The sequence below is a fragment of the Prunus avium genome, chromosome 8, assembly GCF_965620075.1.
Source record: "Prunus avium chromosome 8, drPruAviu1.hap1.1, whole genome shotgun sequence".
NCBI classification, from domain to species: domain Eukaryota; kingdom Viridiplantae; phylum Streptophyta; class Magnoliopsida; order Rosales; family Rosaceae; genus Prunus; species Prunus avium.
Genome location: NC_142291.1, coordinates 30,669,596 through 30,692,279, shown reverse-complemented (window position 1 = coordinate 30,692,279; position 22,684 = coordinate 30,669,596). Strand labels below are relative to the sequence as shown.

At 37.7% G+C, this 22,684-nt stretch overlaps 2 protein-coding genes across 4 annotated transcripts; both read left to right on the top strand.

Moving 5' to 3' along the window:
- Positions 1–1,655: 1,655 nt before the first annotated feature.
- Positions 1,656–8,302, top strand: LOC110770617 (E3 ubiquitin-protein ligase MBR2). 3 transcript variants are annotated; one of them, XM_021974793.2, is made up of 8 exons: positions 1,656–1,956; positions 3,757–3,826; positions 4,056–4,215; positions 4,351–5,837; positions 6,414–6,464; positions 7,390–7,488; positions 7,564–7,707; positions 7,820–8,302. In XM_021974793.2, exons 3-8 carry the CDS (start codon positions 4,137–4,139, stop codon positions 7,949–7,951), a joined length of 1,992 nt encoding a protein of 663 aa, XP_021830485.2. In that variant the 5' UTR covers positions 1,656–1,956; positions 3,757–3,826; positions 4,056–4,136; the 3' UTR covers positions 7,952–8,302. The 3 variants fall into 3 exon arrangements, with proteins under 3 accessions (XP_021830485.2, XP_021830483.2, XP_021830484.2); XM_021974791.2 differs by having other exon boundaries at positions 4,056–5,837; XM_021974792.2 differs by having other exon boundaries at positions 4,003–5,837.
- A 3,596-nt stretch (positions 8,303–11,898) lies between these two features.
- Positions 11,899–14,581, top strand: LOC110770616 (transcription factor bHLH95-like). Its single transcript, XM_021974790.2, has 3 exons — positions 11,899–12,349; positions 12,936–13,376; positions 14,290–14,581. Exons 1-3 carry the CDS (start codon positions 11,948–11,950, stop codon positions 14,380–14,382), a joined length of 936 nt encoding a protein of 311 aa, XP_021830482.2. The 5' UTR covers positions 11,899–11,947; the 3' UTR covers positions 14,383–14,581.
- Positions 14,582–22,684: the final 8,103 nt, after the last annotated feature.

Below are 22,684 nucleotides of genomic sequence, written 5' to 3'. Positions count from 1 at the left end.
ACAGGGATTAGATACATGCTTGGTTGTTTAAATTGTTCTTCTATGCTTAATGGGTTCCTAATGCTTAATTTTAGGTTAGACAACAAATGATCAAATTAGGGAATTAGGAACACAAGGTTATGACCACACACCATGGCTTAATCATACTTTAGCTAGAATCAATCCATTAATCTAATTGAACTTGGGAACTTATCTACTTGAGTTAGTTATTTTCTTTCTTCCTTGTTTTATTTATTTCCTTTCTTTTTCATTTCTGTTTTGTGTAGGGAAAATGAATTGGATCATTCAATCACTAATCCTCGTGGGATCGACCTCGCACTTACATATGCTATACTACCAAACGGCTCGTGCACTTGCGAGTATCACAAGTTGAGGATGCAACTGAATCCATTTTGGTGCAGCTGAAATCCTCACAACACTATACTCAGTTTTATTATTGTTTCTTTAAAAATAGTATAGCCGTGTGGCTATACTCGGGTTTATTAACGTTTCTTACAAAATAGTATAGCCGTGTGGCTATACTCTAATTTTTTTTTCTAAAAATTAGTATACTAGGATTTTTTTTTCTTTAAATTTTTTTCCCCAATTTTTGTTTATCGATAAGAGTGGTTTAGAGCATTATCCATTACTATTAGGCCATTACTTGAGTCTCTATTGATTTACTGTGAAATTTCCACACTAAAAAAAAAAGAAAAAATTGAACTCTCATATTGATTTACTATGAAATATCTGTTTAATATCTGTTTTGGATATGTTGAAACTAGCAAATTAATATCTATAAAGTATAAACTAATGCACCTAGGAGGGTCCTTTTTTACTTTTTGTTTTTTTTAAAAAAAATAGTATAGCCGCGCGGCTATACGTATTTTGACACATTATCGCCTAATCACTAGACGGGTCCTTTTTTTATATAATATAGTATAGCCGCTCGGCTATACTGGGTTTTTTCTTTTTAAAAAAATAGTATAGCCGCGCGGCTATACGAATTTTGACACGTAGCGCCTAATCGCTAGGGTGGTGCTCTTTTTTTTATTTAGAGGCTATACTCGATTTTTTTTTAAATTATTTTTTATGAAAATATTATAGCCACGCAGCTATACGCGATTTTCTCTTAATTTTTTAAAATAATCTATACTCGATTTTTGGTATTGGAAACAATTGAAAGTTTAGGTGAAATCGGGCTGCTAACAAGTTTGGGTGAGGTTGAAGCCCACCGGAAATCCTGGGTCACAATGTGAGCCCAATAGCATTGTAAGCAAAAAAGGCAAAAAAGAAGAAATCCGAAAGAAGCAGAGAGCAGAAAAGGGATCACTGCAACTCTGAATTAAAGTGTGACAGGAGGTGGAGACGACTGACCGTATAACGAGGGGAGCTCAGCTCACCACACTCTAGCGACAAAGGAGCACGCCACCTCCTGCACACAAAATATTACATTATTAAATTAAATTAAACAATTTATAATTATATATTAATATTATTACTAGCTGATGTAGGACCCATAACGAGTGCATGCAAGCTATGTGGACATTGAATTGGCTGTGAGTTCTCGGACCCAAACCCAGCCCCACCCATGACCCACCCACCTCAGCAAAAATCTCAAACCATCATTAACATTCAACATTTCAACGTTTCAACATTTACATTAACATTACTCTCTCTCTCTCTCTCTCTCTCGTGTTTATGTTCTCATCAGCTCTCTCTTTCTCTCTCTCTAATCTCTCTCTCTCGTCCATTGCTCAGTTGGGCTTTGTCGTATTGCGGGTTATCTCTTTCGCAGCAGTAAATTATTATTATATTATACATAAAGATGAGAAGTAGTAACTGAAGGAAGAAGAAAAATCAGAGACTCAGAGAGAGAGACAGACAGACAGACAGACAGAGTGGGAAGCGTTTTCTTACCATTTGATCCCTGCCGTTTCATCTGTGATCTCATCCTCCTTCTCAATCTCTTCTCTGGTACTTCTATCTGGGTTTTGACTATCATTTCTTGTATTATCATCTTCCATTTTCAGTTTTATTCCCTCTTTTTTGTGGTTTTCATTTCATGCCAATATGATAAGAATTAGAGGGATCGGAACCGACCCAAAGGACCCTGCTTTCTTTTCTTTAATACTATATGTTTTCTTCTCCCCAGGCGGTTGTGCTTTCTGGGTTTGGTTTATTTTTAGTTTCTTTTCCTGGGTTGGGTCATTTTGCTATCGAATCATTTAAAAAGAAACGAATTTGGTTGGTTTTTGGCAAACATTGCAAAGATCCTCCGTTGGGCATTTTCAGAATTAAGCCCAGTTCAAGGAATTGGCTTGGGTGATTTTTCCGAAGTTTCACATTTTCATTTTTCTTTTGTTGCGTTTTATGAGCTTATCATTTACTCTCCTACCCATATCATGGGTTGGAGGTTATGCATGAGAAGCATTACTATTGCAGATGTTTAGTCCTGCTTGCATTGTTGCTCGATTTATTATTTTGTAGTTTTTCTCTGTTCTTTTATCTTTTGAAAAGGTTAGACTATGGACATTTGATTGAGGGCTATAATATTAGTGCACTTGATGTTGCATTCTTGTTTCTGTGGTGATTTTCCTCCGTAAATCTTTTGTTGCTAAAGCTTAGCCCTTTATAATATTAGCTTTATAATTCTGCATCTCATTTGGGCTAGCAAATTGCCTCTCATTTTGTTTTTGTTTTGTTTTTTCTAAAGTTGTTGTTACAACATTCTGTTGGGTATTTTCAATCCCCCTAGAATCACTGACAAATCAATGGCCGTTTGTAGCAGTGACCATTGTTCTTTAGGTTGTGTGCTCCACTTAGATTCATAGGCTGCACTGTTTCCAGTAAGTAACTTCTACAGAAAGTTTTCACTGCAAACATAGCCAAGACAGAAGTTAATAACTGTCATTACATAATTTGACAAATTGACATATATGGCCACAATAGAAATTGCTCAGAAGAGTCGAATTGAGATGGAATTTGAATGTAGGAATGGAATTGAGAGTGTGAAAGGGGTGCTCAGTGTTGTGAACTCTCCTGGTAATCTTAGATCAAAATGGTCTGAGTGACTTTAATGATAATGGAAGTAGATTTGTGTTTTCTTTAGGTATAAGCAGTGGTGTTTAGAAATTAAGTTCATTTTATTTAGTTTTTGTTTATCACATTTAGGGGGTTAATTCATCTTGCGGGATTCCCCCCAAGTTGTAATTGAGTGACCAGCTTCACCAGAGTATGACCAAATTAAATTTGAGTGTGACTTAGTTTTCTTTAGTTCAGCCAGGTTCTGACCTATCTTGATCAGTTCTTTCCACGAACTAAATCTGTCTGAATAAGTTTGAGTCCAACTTCTCTCTAACAAGGAGAGAATTGTACGGGTTTATTGGTTTTACTTATAATAATTTAGGGCCTAGTTATATTAGAATAGTTTAGGCATTTATTCTTATGGGGTTGCCTATGTAAAGAGGCTATTCTGTCATATAATTGAAATTGATTAAGATTATTGATTGAGAATCAGTTCATTGTTCTCTTAGTTCTATCTATTCTCAATTTGTCCTACATCACTCTTTTTTTTCTTCCCCTCCTTTGTCAAACTCCTCTGACAGTTTAATTATCTAGTTTTACCGTTTGTTAGTTTATTTAAGGCCAATTCAGCTGTAACTGATCTGCTAGTTGTCAGCCTGTCAAATGTGCCTGTCACTTATTTTAGTATTAATGTTTCATGCACTTTCTAATTTTTGCCTTCATATGTTTTTTCTTTGAATCAATTTTCAGGGTCAGGGTTTTCAGTTGAAGACATGTACATAATGCAAGAAATTTATTCTATATCATCCAATCTCCGTTGGTAAGTAGATATCCGATGTTGCAAGAATTGACGTTCAGATTTTATCTTCTCTCTCTCTCTCTCTCTCTCTCACCGCCCCCTCGCCCCCTCTCTTCTAAATCCTGTTTTGTCCCTTTATTATTTGTATTTGAATTTGGATTTTTTTTTTTTGCAATTGTGTACCTGTTACTTTCAAGGTACCAGTATTGAGTTGAGATTTATCCTTTATGCTGCTGTGCACATATTCCAGATCTTCCGGAGAAGTGTTTAATCTCAACCACCTGTAAATATAGTGTCATCTTCACTTTACAAGGTTTATTTGGTGAGCCTAATGCAAGGTCAAGGGAGTAGTATTGATACTTTCCCAGAAATCACAGAAGTTGGGCTGGGATCCATTTCCAACAGCACTGGTATGAGTCAGCAGACTTCTCTGAATAATATGCTAAATCCTGTAGAAACCCGGTTGTCAAGTTTTATGGTGACATCTGGTGAGATGACATGTTTAAATGCCACTAGTCATGACTCCCAGACCTTGACTGGTTCAGGTGGACCTAGCTCTAGATTGAATCTGGAAAACCCAGTTGATGACGATGGGATGAAAATGGAACAAGGTTGGTCATCTTCATATAGTGCTTGTCCTGTGATTGGTCAAAATTCAGAAGAAAGACGAGTTGAACAAAATAATATCCTTTTCCCTGGGCGAGCTATCAGTGGCAATCAGATTCAAGGTGGGCCTTCTTTTTCTCAGGGTTCTAGCTCTAATTATATCCCTCAGAATGCAGATCTAAATGCTGGATATGTGGGAAGTAGCGGTAATTGTGAGCATGGTATGGAAGCTAATGCAGAACCTAATCTCTACAAGTCAAGTGGATTAGAAACAGAACAGACATCTTCTGGAAGTGGTTCACCTGATATTGTTGGGACTTCATCAGGAAGCTCTGATTATGTGGTTGGGGAAAGTGATGGTAATCCAGGCTCTTCTTTCGGAAATTGGGGTTCATCCTGCAAGCGAAAGGCCCTTGAGGGTACTTCTGGCCAGGCTTATCCTGGTGGGAGTTCTAGCTCCTTTCCACAAGCTGAAAATGGTGCTTGGAATACTGGTCCTGCTCGTTATAATCCTTCTAGTAATTTAAGTTTATCTACACCCTTGCGTAATTCCCCAAGCGGTAGTCCTTCAGAACAGCAGAACTCAAGATCAAGGGTAGGTTTGAGACTTGGAGCATCTGATACCTTTCCTTCATTAGGTGTTACAGGCAATGCAGAAAGCCCACTGAGACAATTTTTTGCAAGGGGGGTTTGTACTGGGCCTCAGCAAGAATCTGCACCGTCTAATTTATCATCGCAAGGGAGATCAACAACTGTATCTGCAACAAATTCGGGTGGTCCCCAAAGCCAGTTTCCTGCTATGCATATGAGCGGTTCGTCTGGAAACCTGCTTCCTTTACCTTGGAATGGTGCTTCCAGTTCAAGAGTGGGCAGCTTATCAAGTTCTCTTATGTCTGGATATAGAGGTGCTGAGTTAAGAGAAGAAGCAAACTTAAGAAGCATTCCCAGAAACAATGTGGAGCATTCCACATTTGCAACTGCCACTGATATGAGAAATTCAGCACAGGATCCAACAGGTTGGAGTTTGGCACCTGGAGACATAAGCACTTCTGTAGGTGCGCCTTCCTCTTCAAGAATTGGCTCTAGTTCTGGCATTCGTTCTTTGCCTAATCCTGCATGGATCCCTCTCAACAACCCTCCAACTGAAAATCATCAAAGAGTAACAGAATTTTCTCCTTGGTCTTTGTTTCCATCTTCTGATTCTCAACCTGGAGGTCATAGTCATTATAACCCAGTACCTCCAAGACCTTCTGCTTCCTCTCAGGATTCAGGAAGTTCTTCTGGATCTAATAACCAGGGTCGTCATCTACCATATCCTAGGTCAGCATTCTTGGTGGACCGGCAGGGTGATGATGTTCTTAATATGCCCCATTCACTACGGGCATTAGCAGCTGACATTGAAGGGAGGCGCCGACTCATATCTGAGGTTTGTGCTCTGTATTTCTTTGTCCTGTTTTTTGAGTTTACTCATATATTCTTTATAGTCTGTATAACAAGGGTATGCCATTTTCAGAATTGAATTTGCATTCCTTTTTCTTTTGAGTTGTGCTATTTCCACCTCCCATTACCCACCCCAGCATCGTAATCTGATTATCAAGAAAAAAAATAAGGGGTAGGAAAACTGTTCATAGGGTGGGTGGTTGAGTTGTTAAATTAGAGGTTAAAATTATTTTGTATGTTCTTAGGGAGCTAATTCTGCATTGTACTACTGCATTACCGTAGATCGTATTCATCTTTGACCTCCGACTAACAAAATTAAGCTGTTCTTTATCATTTTGATATTTGTTATATTCATATTTAAGACATTTTGTTCGTTAAGGATCAGTTTTATGGTTGGATATGGGGTTGAGTGGAATTATTTTGCATACCATCGAAAAATTCTTGCCTCTGATTAGAGAGACGATGGCATTAATGCTTTCAACTTTTGTTCTTGTATATCCACTAATTTTTGCAAGAACCATTCCCTCTGGAACTAACAATTATAATTTACTGTGTGTACCAGATTCGTCAAGTTCTGAATGCTATGCGCAGGGGTGAGAACTTACGAGCTGAGGTTTGCTATTGACCTCTACATCAATTTCTGTTTGATTTACTAGGAATTCTATATGTTTTATTGCAACTGCTAAGGTAGTTTGGTAGCTGGCTTAGGCCGATAGTCATCGTCTTTTGAGAAGTTCAAAAATATGGAGGTAGAAAGGTTAGATGTCTTAGATTCAGGTTTTTTGTGCTGCCTAAGTTTTGATTAATTTAACATTAGATTTTTCATCCATGTGTACATTGAAGTGCCATAGCACTAAACAGTGAGCTTTGTTTGTGCTAATGGAATTTAGTTATTTGCAATTGCAATAATTAGTGGCTCCTAGGTCTTCAAATTTTTTAGGTCTATTGCATTACATCTGATTCTGTCTTGTTGTGGAAAAAAAAAAAGCTGTGGTAATATCTTCCAGCTAAAACCTGCCAAAATGATTTTAGTACAAACTATATGTAGCTAACAACTTTCTAATGCTATGTGAAGCTGATTAGTTTATTTTCTTGTGCCCTCTGGCAATAGATCTGCATGCTTTACCAGGTGAACATGCCAACCAATGGAGAAGTATGTCCTATGAAAAAAAAAGTAGCAGAAGTATGGTTATTCCACCATTTTTTGTGCGGCACATCGGACATTGTTCTTTGTGCATGGGCATTATATAGGATTTTCTTTTGAATAAGTGCATAAAATATCTTTATAATCAATTATCTTTAATCTCCATGATATAAATTATAATTTGATGGTGTGGGAGAAAATGGCATGTGGGAAGAAATTATACGGTTGTGGAAAAATAGTTTGTGAAACTAACAATTATAAGGGGGAGCATAATTAAGAAGCAATTGGGTTTGTCTATGATTGTGTATGTTTAGCAAGGGGAAGAACGCTTAGCGTATTGCTATATACAACAGATTGTATATGTTTGACAATCGAGCTTCGTATGTGATGTCAGGATTATATGCTCTTTGACCCATTCATATATCATGGCATGCCTGAGATGCACGACAGGCACAGAGATATGCGCCTTGATGTTGATAACATGTCTTACGAGGTAAAATGGGGGCTAGTATTTTCCCATAGGTTTTTGTTTGAAAATTGTTCCCATAACTATACTGTTGGACAATAGGAACTGTTGGCACTGGAGGAACGTATAGGAGACGTTAGCACTGGACTGAGTGAGGAGACCATTGTGAAGTTAATGAAACAGCGAAAAAATTTCTCGATAACAGCAGAATCCTCAGTAGATATGGAACCGTGCTGTGTCTGTCAGGTATGAGTATTTGACTGTCTATCCCCACAAGAACACAGCTAGTTGCTTTCAAGTAATTCATGCAGCTGGTTTACTTATTCTTGTTACCTTGTTCGAACCCTTATCGTGGCAGGAGGAATATAATGATGAGGATGATATTGGCACACTAGATTGTGGGCATGACTTCCACACCAAATGCATCAAGCAGTGGCTAATGCAGAAGAATCTGTGCCCTATTTGTAAAACTACAGCGTTGCTTACTTGAAGGGAAAACCATCGATGTCCAAGCCTGAAATTTGATTTTCATGCTGCTGTATCATTAAACCCAAAAGTCGGGTGGAGAGTCCTCCCTTCTCGACTGAAACTGGTTTTATTTGTGCATGGACTGCATGGTTTCATAAAAAGAGGAAAGAGCAGCCGTGACTGAAAAAAGAAAATAAAAAGAAACTTTGCTGCACTGCTCCTAAAAGGATTTGTTTATTGGCTACTGACGGATCCTTTTTATTTATTTGTTTTAATCACCATGACAATAATGAATATATTGGAATAATACTTCTGACATTTGAAGCCTTTGCTATGAGTTTGGGAGATCGGACTGTTTCGTTGTTACTTGTCATATGCAGAGATTTCACTATAATTTTGTTCTTGTTTTGTTTAATCAAATTGTTGTCCCGATCTCATTTGTGGAACTTGAGTTTCAGAGATGGGTTTTATCATTTTCTAGCTGTTTCATTGAGTCTTAGATTAAACGGATATTTAATGTCTTGTCATTTTAGCCCCATGGGTGTTGAGCATATGCTTACAGTGTTTGCCATTAGCTCACTTTTGTTGCCCACAATACTTGTCGGATCAGAACAATGATGTTGCTTTGGTGATTTAAAAGTCATCTGTGTAGAAGGAAACATTTACATTAAATAAATTATGGTCTTTTTTCGAAGGTGGAGGGCTTGTTTGCATTGATAATTGGATCAATTCAGGATGAGAACAAAAACAACAGAGGAAGTTGTGCTGTCTAGTAACAGAATGCGGCTGGGTTTTGCAGGGAGATTTGGATTAATTCAGAATGGAAGAAAGAGATGGCGTGAAATGGAATTAGTCAACAGAGACAGTTTCCGTGATGACCGTGCAGGTTTCTTATGCCTCTTTGGTTCAATTGCTAACAGGGTTAAGAACAATTACCCTTGCATTTGAAGTCCTGTGTTCGAATCTCCTTTCCCTACCATGTATTTAAAAAAACAAAAACAAAGCAAAACAAAAAACAGAAGTTTAAGAAACTTAGGTTCTAAATCCCATCTAAATGAATCTTTCTTGAACGTGGAGATAATAACCTACATGGGTTATACAAAATGAGGGATTTGGATTTGAATTTTTTAGTGTAAATTGTTTATTTAGGATCCTAGAAAAAGCATATGGCTCCAATGATATGAATAGCTAAATAATGGAAACCAACTTCCTTTTTTTTTTTTTTTTTGGTGCTAAGGAGGGCTAAAGCCCAAACAAAGAGAAAAAAACAATTATAAAGGAATTAACCGAGGACTAGCCACATTGCTAGGTATCATCAGCAAGAACAGAGCTGAGAGACAATCAAACAGTCAACTTTATCCCTTCAATACGAGGAGGTTTGCAGGCTAAAAACAACACCTGATGTTTAGCAGCTTTATTACTTTGCGGTCAATTTACCATTCAGCAGCAACCATCACTATAATGTTTGCCTTTTCTTTTCTTTTCTTTTCTTTAAATACAAGAGGAGGGGGAATTGAACCTAAGCCTCGGGTGCATGAGTAAAATATTACTCTTAATCACTAGAGTTACAAGCACTTTGTTCTGTGGTATACAAGCACTGTATATCAATCCATGATCTTTATGGTTTCATTTGTTATCGTCATATTCAGGGCCTCAGACCTCATTATCAATACACCCTTAATATATTAAAGAAGTCTAATAATTCTCTCTCCCTCCTTAACCTTATTTATCTCTTCATTCAATACTTCCATCTGCATTCTGCACCAAGTTATTACAAATACACAGAAAGCATCAAATTACTTGTCCTTTAGCACAACAATATCCATGTCCCTATACTTTCAATATTGCTAAACTTCATAATTACACTGAAGCTTTGCGGGTAACAAAAGTACAAACCATGCAAGATGATCAAACACGAAAATAACATAAACTCTGCAAAGCTTATCTGATCGTATAAATATGGAATATATATATATGAATGTTACAAATGGAAATTAACAAAGAAAACAAAAAATTAAGCTTAATATTATACATATTTCTAATTAAGCTTAATATTATACATATTTATGGGTTCTGCTTCTTTGCTCTTATGTTTGTATCTTTTTAGGACCTCTTTCTACTGAGAATGGTGATATTATACTAAATTCATACACACTACACGGATGTTAGGACTCGAATACAGGACTTTTCCTAGAAAAAACACTAGTGGATTCCTTGCTGCTCTTATGCTTGTGTGTGAAGAGTGAAGAGGGATAAATTTTAAATATTGTTTAAACCTCAACATAACGGCCATATATCAGCCAGCCAGCTAGGCCAGTGAGTCAGTAAGCTTCTTCTTTCTACTGGTTAATGTGAATAAGATTACAGGTCCAACTTTTTTCCTTTAACTTTATCAGCATCGTCATTATCAAGAAGCTACCATATGCATTGGCTTTTACCTGCATGTAACTCTAGCTGTTTACGTGTTGCGTGAGTAACACAATTGTCTTTCAGTTTTAGAGTTTTTAGAGCCATATAAATTCCAAAAGCCACTAAACGACATTCTCTGCGTGTTTTCCTAAGCAACTGAGCACTATTTCTTTCTTTTTTCTTTTAGAAAAAAACAGGTTTTTTTCTTTGTTGGTCATTGTCACTGAAATCAATGCTCTACACACCATGAGAACTGAGAGAAGCTCATACTTCTGGCTCCTAGGGTTTTTGTGAATTAGGTTTCTTATAACTTGTATATCACATTAGGGCCTAGGGTTTCTTACCATGTATCTTTCTAAAGTCCAAAAACACATCTTGGATTGTATTGTTTTGAATCAGCCTAGATTGGTTTACCTTATTTGGTTAGATATGCATACATGATGAAGTTGCCTCAATTGACCCCTTATTAATTATTAACAGAAACTACATATATATATTTCTCATGGAAATTTAATTAAACTCTTACCATTTTCAATGTTATTGACTGATTTAATGGTAATAAAAGGGGTATCTGGAAGTCAATCATTACATTCATTTGTAACGCTTGCATATATTCCAATTAATTATGGATGTATAATCTTTTGAGCAACATCAAGACACCTTAAACAAATTACATTACATGTGCGTTTTGCCTTGAGAACGGACCAAATAAATTTAGGTAGGGAAAGTACGCGCTTTCTGACAAAGGAAAACAGAAAACTTGATGTAATTTGTAAGGTGGTTGAGTTGCTTATACTTGGCTTCAGAAAATTGTTTGGGCATATTACAATCTTGAACTTGATCACCAGTTGAGGTCATTTGCTAGGCCAAGCAGTATGTACAAGGGGGTCACTAGTAGTGTTGTTGGGAGGCTACAATAATGAAACGGTACATAGTTAAGAGTATGAGACAATGTCAGATACATTGGCTTGTATTGCGTTGAAATGACACGTAGTTACCGTTAATGGTTCCTACGTAAACCACATTGGTGATGTAGTAAAACCGTTATTTTTATGATTTTCTTTTAAGGTAATTATGTACAAGAATTTCACATCTTAATTCTCCATATCCAGTGCAGAATTGTAACGGCGCATTTATAACTATATGCATGTAAGCAAAATGGTAAGTGGTTTCAGAGACTCATATCAATACCAACTCAGTGTTGTTGAAGAACTCTAAAAGAACATTCATATGAAAAGGTTTTGATGGGAGATGAACGTATCTTTTCCAAACCAAGCAATGGAATTGTAGAAATTTGAGAGTGAAGGGTAATTTGGTTTTGTGTATCAGGTGGTTTTGGGGCAGGTGGGGTCTGGCAAGTACCCTTGTGGGTCCCTTGAAAACACATAGCTAAAGCTATCCGTTTTTTGTTTTGAAGCATAGTAACGGCATGGCCTTATGATTGTATTTTGGGCTCTTCCATACCAGCCAAAACAGCTTTCTTTCTTACACACACACACCCCCCCTATTCCTTTGCCACCTTTTTAAACGCTTCCTCACCCCCTCTCCCTCTTCCATAGTTTCTCATACCTCTCTCTCTCTCTCTCTCTCTCTCTCTCTCTGTGAAGCTATGTCTGAAGGGGAAACAGGAGGATTCTCTGAAGGTTTTTTGTGGGAAAACCAGTCATGGGCTAATTTTAATTCTGACAACTCAGGTGGTGCTGGTGATGAAAATAAAAATTTGGGGACCAAGGAGGAGACAGCTGTGATGGGAATTAGTACAGAAGGTCATAATCAGGTACTGCCTGCACCCGGTAAGAAGCGGAGGGGAGGAGGAGGTGTGGGGAAGAATGGGATAATCAAAGGAAGTACTAGTCCTGCTGACAAAGGAAAAGGTTCAACTGGTGCAGGTGATGGTGGTGGTGAGTCAGATGACCATGAGATGCATATTTGGACAGAGAGAGAAAGGAGGAAGAAGATGAGGAACATGTTTGCTAATCTTCATGCTTTGCTTCCTCAGCTTCCTCCTAAGGTAATAACCATAACCATTTACAGTTGAAAGGTTATTAATGAGTCTAATTTCATTTTGCACGTCTCTCTCTCTCTCTCTCTCTTCTGAAACTTTTGGTGTTTATGAAAAAGAGAGCCTTTCTATTTGCGTTTCCCTATCAAAGCTATGGGTAGCCTTTTTGCATATAATGGGCAGTTAATGAGAAAAGCTTCCTTTCTTTTCTCCTCCTTTTTTTTTGTTGGTCGAATTTCTTTTCTCATTCTTTTATTTCTCCCTTTCTCTCCTTTATCTCATAGCTTTTGAGGAGAATTATACAGGTTTTAATTACTGATTTTCTGGGTCTGAAAAAAAAAATTAATTCTTTCAACCATCGGTTTGAAATAACTTTCAAAAAAGAAAATGGTTTTCTAGAAAGGGTTTCTCAGCTATGGCTCAAAACTTTAGATGCCAAGATCTAACCAATGAGAAAAGAAAGGAAGGTTCTTAAATATGCAATTCTAATTAATTAATTAAATGTTTGGACGTGTATGAATTGAAGTGCACAATTCTCTAATTTCATATGATTTGAACAACCATTGATCTCTAATTATTTATAATGTTCTTATAGGCTGACAAATCCACAATCGTAGATGAGGCAGTGAACTACATCAAAACCCTACAGCAGACTCTCCAGAAGCTACAAAAACAAAAGCTAGAGAGGCTCCAAGGTGCCACAACCATCAATTTCGATCCATCAATACTCACCAAGCAAAATGTTGCCTTTGGCTCTAGAGAGGAATTCTTAGCTAATCATGGCTCTGCTGCTACAATCAACCCTTCGAATTCACTCTTAACCTCGCATTGTGGTCCTGTGAACTTTCAAACATGGACTACACCCAATGTCGTTTTGAACATCTGCGGCGATGAAGCGCAAATTAGTGTCTGTTGTCCAAAGAAGGCTGGCCTCCTTTACGCCATATGCTTCATCTTGGAGAAGTATAAACTTGGTGTGATGTCGGCTCATGTTTCCTCGGACTGCAATCGCAGCATGTACATGATTCAAGCACATGTAAGTTTAAGTTTTTGTTCAATTCTATCTCTATGATTCAGCTTTTGTGTTACTCTAGAGTCAATATGCAGAACCTACATTTTTTAGAAATTTAATTAAAGTGCTAGCTGGAAAATGTTGCATGACTTTGTTCCAGCTAAGTGCTTTTAGTGACTGACTACATAATATCCCATGGTGTTGCATGTAGCAGTGATATATATACATCTGGCGGACTATGCCTCTCTCTTCACATGACTCTCTCATCACGTGACAAGTCATGAGATAGACTTAGTAAGTGTATATAGCACCGGGATATTCAAGTTTTCTTCTAAATTAGGAGAAACACAACGGCGTGCTCGTCACACTTCTACATTACTAATTCATGAGCTACAATATGGATAGACAACATGATTGATATATATGTCATGGACCTAGGTATAGTATATAATATAGATATGATACGACTATCACACCGAAGAATTGCTCCTAAATTATAGGGTTGGAACCAATAAGTTGCTCCTGCTAACTATACACTTAGAAAACATAATGAAACCATAATTGCATTATGAGGGTTTCATAGGTCTATTGATGGAGCATTTACCTACACCCTCAAAGCGAGAGTTCAACTTTTACCCTCCTCCTAGGTTTTAAGCATTCTGAATTGTAACAAATAAAATGACTAAATTTCATTAATTAATCAGGGTTCTAGCTTTAGTAATGAAAGAAAGAATGTGAATCATGGGTTGAGGATTAGGATAAATCATGGGTTTAATCCAATCCAATGTATCAAATATATAGCAATTTTCATCACATGAATGCATAGACACGAATATCATTAATTATTAATTGAATTGAGAAAAAATTCTGGTGAAAAGAAGTTTCACAGTTATATATATGTTTTCAGTTATACCTAACAGTAGTGTTATATTAGCAGGCAAGAGGAGCTCCCGATCAGTTTCTGGAGACATTTCCTGCAGATGAAATATTCAAGCAAGCTGCAGCAGAGATAATATTGATGCTCTCTTAAGAGACCATCAAGAAAGCTTCTCGCAGATTCGTCGGATGCTTTAAGTTTTCTCTGATCGTATAGTACAACTGTTCGGATCTTGATAGCAATGTATGTATACATGTCAGTTGTATTTGCATTTGCCCTTTTCTCCTTGTATGACTATATATGCATGCTGAGGATCTTTTTTAACAAATTGGGAATGTATGAGTAGTGTATATTGAGCAAGTTACTATTAGTTGGTTTCCCCATCGGGAATCGAGTTCCCAATAATTCATAAAAATATTTATTAAAAGTTAGTGTAGATACTTCATTCAATAATTCATGTAACACTATACTGAATATACTATATAAATGTATTGCATAAATTATATTTCAAAGTAAAAGTAAGACAAAATCACTCAAAAATAATATTTTGGAAATGTATAATATATTATGAAACCCCCCACCCTTATATGTGAGAAACGAGAGGATGGGGAGGGGCACGGGGAATGGGGTGAGTACCTCAACCCCCACTGTAACATCCCAACTCAAATTTAAAGGATTCAATAATTTAATTAATTTAATAAATTATGAAATTACAATTTTGCTCTCGGGGTAGGGATAATTTGGTCACTTTTAATTCGGAAGGATTTGGGGGGAAATTAATGGTACTATTACGTAGATCATATCGAGATGAGTCCGTAGACACGTAGTGGGCTCGAATCGGAGTTGTAACAAAAAAGTTACAATATACAGAAGTGCAGTGGCACAACCGTAAATATTTCGAAGTCCAAATTTTAAAAACTCATATTTCTCTCTCTCTCTCTCTCTCCCTACCGTGCAACCCCCCTAGTGATGTATAGCAGCGATGGTTTCACCGTCACCATCGCCGCCACATCCTGCCATCGGAGCTGGGACCAATCCCAAAACGACTGGCTAGTCTCCCCCGTCCTACCCCACCCCTTTGCCGACGCCAATTGCCAGCGACGCCGAAATCCGGTCGAGTTTTACCTAATTTTTCCGGAGCTCGTTCGGACGATTCCAGGTACCAAATCCTTCGATCTAGGTATGCTTTTTCATTATCTCGATGTGTTCTAGCTGCTGGTTGGTTGTTTAGGATTAATTTCTGCGTTTTGAGTGTCAAATAAGCGATAGAAGTTTTGGCATGTTTCGGCCCTTGATTCCGGCCACCTCTGGCCACTTTTTGGGGTTGGCCCAAGAATAAAAGTTGATCCACTCAATGTGTTGATAATGTAGGTATAGGTCTTGGAGTTTTTCCGATCGTCAGAAATCGCTTTGGACACCCATGCGTTGCCCGCGCATGGCCACTTTTTGGCCGGTCTTGGAGTCCTAAAATAATCCCCATGTTGTCCCAAGCACGAAGATATGCTCGGATATGAATTTGGTTATCGTTTGACAGTCAATCGGATATCGCATATTAGGCGTTATTCGGGTTCGATATGTTCGGACCGTTGGATCGACTTGATTTCAAAATATGTCGATCTAGGCATCTCTAGGATCGTGTAGGAATTCGCGGATCATGAATTGGAGCCCCGGATGTTCCGATTCAATAACTTAAAGTTTGCTTTAAACGATAAATGTCTGATTGTGCAATCGCGAGCAATCCGACCGTTCAATTCGAACCAAACTTGTAGGACATGTATAATAAACCTTGTTGAACCCGTAGGATCTCTCAGATCAGAAATCGGAGGTTGTGGGCATCGCGGGCCCGGTTGACCAAGTTTGGGCAATTTGACCCCTCAGTTGACCGCAAGTCTTTCGAGGTAGTTTCACCCTTCGAGGAGTACTAGAACAACCTTATTAGAGAGTCTTGGGTCTCGGCTAATTTTCATTGACACAGTATCATAAGTTTTGTCCTTCAGGAACCTTAATTCATACAATTTTTTACGCATTAGGCTTGCATTACATTAACACTGTCATACCTTTGAGTCACTCTTCTAGGATTTTAATCTATGCAGTGTATTGTCAATGTATTCAACTTGAAATCTTCAAGATTTGCATTGTATTTAACAATTCATTTAAATGATACAAAATGAATACATATCAGGATGATTCAAGCCGTTCTTCTAAAACGGTCTTTTGTACATAATGCAAGCCGTTCTTCAGGAACAGTCTTATCTATTCATTTGGTCAACACCGAAGATGACGTACATAACCTTTTACCTATTAGAAGCAAAATACCGAAATACTAAAAGGAGTACAAGTATTGGTTACATCCTTCGGTATGAAAAACTTTACTCAAAGATTCTTCAAAATCAGGTTTGCTCAACAAATATAATGGAACGCTTGATGATCTAGTTATATCTTGCAAGAGTAAAAACCATAATTCAATTTCCTATGAAAAAAAAATAAAAAACCAAAGTATTAGGTTCAAACAGGGATTTGTTCTTCATATGAAGGTTCTAAAGACACAAAATCCCCTGAGAACAGAGTGTTATAAAAAGAAAGAAATATACAAAAAATCTTGATTTTGATCACAATGTAGGAAAGCATCAGGGACGGAAATTGGTGAGGTAACAAGACAACAAACTCTCATTTCAACTTCATATATTGCCTTTGTAAGGTCTAATTGGAGTAATTATGATTCAACTTCATTTCCTCCCACTTTCTAAAAGTTCAGCTTTTCAAAGGCTTTACTTAAAACTCTTAAAATGATATGAACTTCTGGTTCATATTTTGAATGCACATGAGTAACCAAGAAACTTCAGCTTCCCTTTGTTCTTAAAATGATATGAACTTCTGGTTCATATTTTGAATGAACATGAGTAACCAAGAAACTTCAGCTTCCCTGTTGGAGCCGAAAATTTCGGGTCCTCCAACAAGTAATTTGATTTCCATGTTGAGAAGCCGAACACCATTTCGATTGCCATCAGTGAAGGAGGGGGGTACCTGCAAGAATACACTCCGACGCTCAAGTCAGTATGAGTATAATCGCAGGAGAGTTTAGAATATTGTACCTAATTTTCTCCCCTGGATGTTGTGTTAATTGGCCTTTTATAGGCAATGGAGTCTTGGGCTCCAACTCCCACATTCCTCATTTTCCTCCATGACTCAGGATAATGGATGTTATGTTACTTGATTTTCTCCACTCCCCCAAGTTTAGGATGCATGGGTAGTGGGTTATTGCTTATGGAGTAAATTTTGCTCCCACACATGCCCCCTTTTCTCTCTACATATACGCTTCGTTCTCGAGTGTGGAGAGAGAAAATATTCACTTTTCACCACGACTATGCAAAGATTCATGAGTAAAGCAATGCCTTGAGAAATCCTTGATCCACAAGTCCTTGAGTTGTGATAATGTGTTGTCAAATTTGGTGAACTTTAATTGGGATTAGCAGAGGATCCAATTGATTTCCCCCAGAGGATTGACAACCTCTGGGTGAAGTTGAGATCGGCATGGATCCAATTGACTGCCCCCAAAGGATTGGTCACCTCGGGGTAGTGTTGCGATCGGCATGGATCCTATTGATTGCCCCCAGAGGATTGACAACCTCTGGGTGAAGTTGAGATCGGTATGGATCCAATTGACTGCCCCCAAAGGATTGGTCACCTCGGGGTAGTGTTGCGATCGGCATGGATCCTATTGATTGCCCCTAGAGGATTGGTAACCTCTGGGTGATGTTGGGATCGGCATGGATCCAATTGACTGCCCCCAGAGGATTGGTAACCTCGGGTGAAGTTGAGATCGGCATGGATCCAATTGACTGCCCCCAAAGGATTGGTCACCTCGGGGTAGTGTTGCGATCGGCATGGATCCTATTGATTACCCCTAGAGGATTGGTAACCTCTGGGTGATGTTGGGATCGGCATGGATCCAATTGACTGCCCCCAGAGGATTGGTAACCTCGGGGTAGTGTTGCGATCGGCATGGATCTTATTGATTGCCCCTAGAGGATTGGTAACCTCGTATTCGTTGGCACACACTTCTCCTTATCTTCGATTTATCATCAACTTAGTCAGTTGATTTTTGTTGGCCTTTGAAATATAATCTGGATATGCTCCCTGTTTGCAAACCTTGTTTGATATTCTCATTGCACCTGCCTATGTCACGCTGAGTTTCAAATCGTATAAACATATTTTTGTCAATTATCAAAATCATAGATCGTGGTGACTAAAGAGGCATATAATACAATTTTCTTAGATTTGTAATCAATTTTCACGCAAGATTTGTAATCAATTTTCACGCAAATTGGAAAATGAACTTAGGGTTAACCAAATGAATATAAAAATGAGACATATTTTAAATGTCTTCCACGAGATGAACAATTAACTTTTGCTGGACTCAAATTGGGTGCATAAGCACCTCATGAATTTACGATTATCAATGCATTAGAGTAGAAAAATATTAAATTAATTAAGAATTTCAAGAAATATAATAGTTGAGCTAGTCCATACACGTAGAAGTTAAATATATTGAAAAGATAACTAAGAATTATTAGGACATAACTTCCATAATAGACTTAGCAATAATATATGTAGCGGAGAGAGTAACCCATTGCATTGGCAAATAGTTGACAGAGTTGTTGTTCACATAGCTAAAATCATATAGAAATCATTTAAAAAGAAAGGCAATCAGAGTAAAGCATATCTCGACTTGGAGACCAGCCAAGTCATACCGGCACTAGGCATCATGTAAAAATTGTTTTATTACTTACTGTAGCAATTAGTAGCATTCCATTCAAAACTATAATTACTGAGCCAAACATGCCTCTAGGCAAAGTTAATTGACAATAAGCATACTCTATGAGCATATTTGATGAATGTAAAGGTTCCAAATCATGTTAAACTGCTGTTGACATAGACATCTATTTGGTATGCATATAGCATAAGTGAATTAAAATGACATGGCTGATAATGACCATTAGAAATATGTAAAATTTGTTCGTAATTTAGTATTATGTGAAAGTCAAAGTGGATGGGTTTAGATGATTTCTTATCTTGCTTTGAGAGAAGTTGAGGGAGTGGCTGCTTCGTTCAATAATTCGGGGTTGAAATGATTTTCCTTCCTTTCTGAGCCCTGCATCTATAGGAACCTGTTTTCTTTTGCAGCAAGCTTCGTGATACGACATTGTGGCCATCGCCCATGCCTTTTCTGCTTAATATTGTATCAATTAGAAACTACTTCAACCAAAATTCCAGGGATGCCAGATGCCCAACACACAATATTTAGCAATATACAGCCAGCACCGCTTAGTGTTGGTGATATGTTCAATAAGCCTTAACAATAAAAGAGAATTAAAGAAAGTTAAATCTTTGACTTAAAATTTTAGGCAAAATAGTATGCGTGTGTACACTCCACAACCTACCACAAGTCTCAGAACCGTTAACATCTATGTAGTCAAACGAGATTGACAGTACAAAAGAATAAGAAAGCTGAAAGGCAAGAAATAGATTACAAGCCAATTAGAAAAGCAAGACTGGGGTTCAAACCCTTTTTATGCGGGACTTCGAAAATATTGGTTGTTTGCCAATTCGAAGATTACTCAAAGTTGGGTTTCCCAGATCCAAACGATTGCATGTCTACCAATAAATCTATAAAATAAAAATAAAAAATTGAAACAAACCTTTAGGAAACTTGAAAATCGTGAAGAAGTTTTAGAAGAAATTGTCTTGTAAAATTCTAGAGCCGTGGGGGATTATACATTCCCTTTGTTACTTTTTCCTTTTATTCTTTATCAGAGACGAGAGAAATCCCATTAAAGCCACGAACACAAATGCAAACAATAGTAGTGAACGCCAATTCGTGAAATCCTAAAAAGAGAGTTTAGAAATTCTTCTCTGTTTTGGGGGATTAGACTCGTGCCCCCATTGTAGCACGGGTGAACTTTCAATTATACAGTGTCGCTTGCTCCTCAATATGACTTTTTGTACAGTTCCCACAGACGGCGCCAACTGTTGGAGCCGAAAATTTCGGGTCCTCCAACAAGTAATTTGATTTCCATGTTGAGAAGCCGAACACCATTTCGATTGCCATCAGTGAAGGAGGGGGGTACCTGCAAGAATACACTTCGACGCTCAAGTCAGTATGAGTATAATCGCAGGAGAGTTTAGAATATTGTACCTAATTTTCTCCCCTGGATGTTGTGTTAATTGGCCTTTTATAGGCAATGGAGTCTTGGGCTCCAACTCCCACATTCCTCATTTTCCTCCATGACTCAGGATAATAGATGTTATGTTACTTGATTTTCTCCACTCCCCCAAGTTTAGGATGCATGGGTAGTGGGTTATTGCTTATGGAGTAAATTTTGCTCCCACATTCCCTTTGTTCTTATAACCAAGAAACTTCAGCTTCCCTTTGATCTTATAACCAAGAAACTTCTGGCTCACTTTTTCTCTCCTCTCTGTTTTCTCTCTCTCTCTCTCTCTTCTTTCTCTCTGTTTCTTTTCTTCTTTTCTCCGTTGGTGTATCTTCCCATTGTAAGTGACATGCCTATTTATAGGCTAAGGTTTTTGGCAAAGACAGGGAAGGGAAAGTTCCTGGAAGATGCAAGGAAACTTCCTCCATGCATGTGATACCAAAGTTGTGGACTCCACCTTCAAACTTATACAACAATCCTAAAATTATGAGGTGAAGAGATTTATACAAAACACTTAGCATGCTATAGAAGCCAACAGAGAATTGGGTTAGAGGGTGAATCAAGTAAGAACAGAAAATAAATAACTATTAAGTTGTTATTTGTTCATTTCAAGGGAGAAAGTATACTAAAATATCAAATCTTTTTGCAAGCAAAAGTTACTAGATCCAGATTGCCCAAACTAAGCCGAATTAGTGAATGGGCCGAAGTTAAAGATCATGGACCAAAATCTCTACTAGGTGACTGAAATTGCCTTGGACCAGTTCTTTTGGGCCTAGTATTTGAACTAGTTGAGTGAAATTAAGAGTCGGCCATAAACAAGTAGGTTGAAGTTGGAATGAAACCTAGCTATTTCATGCTTACTTTCCCCTCCATATTTTATTGGTCGAATCTTTCCAACAATGATGATTGTTCTACACAAGTTTCTCTAGGTGATAAAAGAAGAGAGCTGTAGACCAATGCATTATAAACTTATTGCAAGTTTTGTTCTCCATCACGCGTGAAAAGGAAGAGTTGTTGAAGTCCATGCATGTTTGCTTTAAGCAGTGTAGTCCAAATCCCACATCCAGCAAGATCAAATAAAGAAAGTAAGAAATGATTTGTGAAAATAATACCGTTTGACTAAGCATGTCATTATCTCATCGAGTCAAGTACCTTCAAATCACATTCATCTTATTATGTCCTCACTGGCGACCACCCAAGATATCGGGGATCAATATTCGTCAACAACTCCAAACTAAATTTACCCTTCGAAAAAAGAAAAAAAACCAAAGGTAGAGAGAGAGAGAGAGAGAGAGAGAGAGAGAGAATAAAGCAATGGGGTAAGAATGCCCCTATATATTGACAAAGTTAGAAGAGAGAGAGAGACATTATAGTTTGGGACCCAAATGCTGTAATATCATAGTGTTGGGTGGACAAATTGAATTCCCATCTGTTATTGTGACAAAAAGAGTAGCAAACAAAGTTGGGTTGGCATGTGAGCACTAGTAGCCATCACAAGCACAAAGAATAAGAACCAAGCCATGTGATTCCATGCTTTTATTCCCACAAACATGTGAACATCATCTTCTCTACTTTTAAGCCACATATATCATAAATCAAGAATGTTCTCCAACCAAACTTATCTTATCAGATAAATACTTGTATCATTGGTTAGACTGTTAATTTAAATTACGCATCTATAATCGACTTTCACAGTCTAACACGAACAAATTTCTTATGTTGTCACACAGTCTGACTTTAGGAAAGAGTTATTAGGATCCGACATTGTTAACTTGCCAAAATTTTGATGTACACATTTAGCATGCACGCGTGGGGCGGTAGCCATCTTTGGAAATCTAGAGTCAAACCAAACAGAAACCTAACCTAACATCCATTTCATTTGTTAATTGGGCTTTTATGGGCTTAAATGCATGTGTTATTTGATTTCCAATAATTTGAAACCCCAAAGGGTAAGCCTAGCCAATTAAAATTCCACAAACAAAGAAGCCCAGTCAAAGCTTGTCAAAACAAACCACCATTATGCATGATTAGATGTGTCACCAAATTATTCAAATCAGTCAATTGAGAAATAGGGTGACGAATGGCAGTCACCAAATTCATATTATTCATACATGGATTCTCTGCCTCTCTTGTTCTTATTTGATTTTTAATCCCGACATTTGTTTACAAATTCAATTCTTATATTATATTAAGAGTCTCCGTCACGCAGTCCCATTAGAGTCTTGACGTGCCATTCACAACCA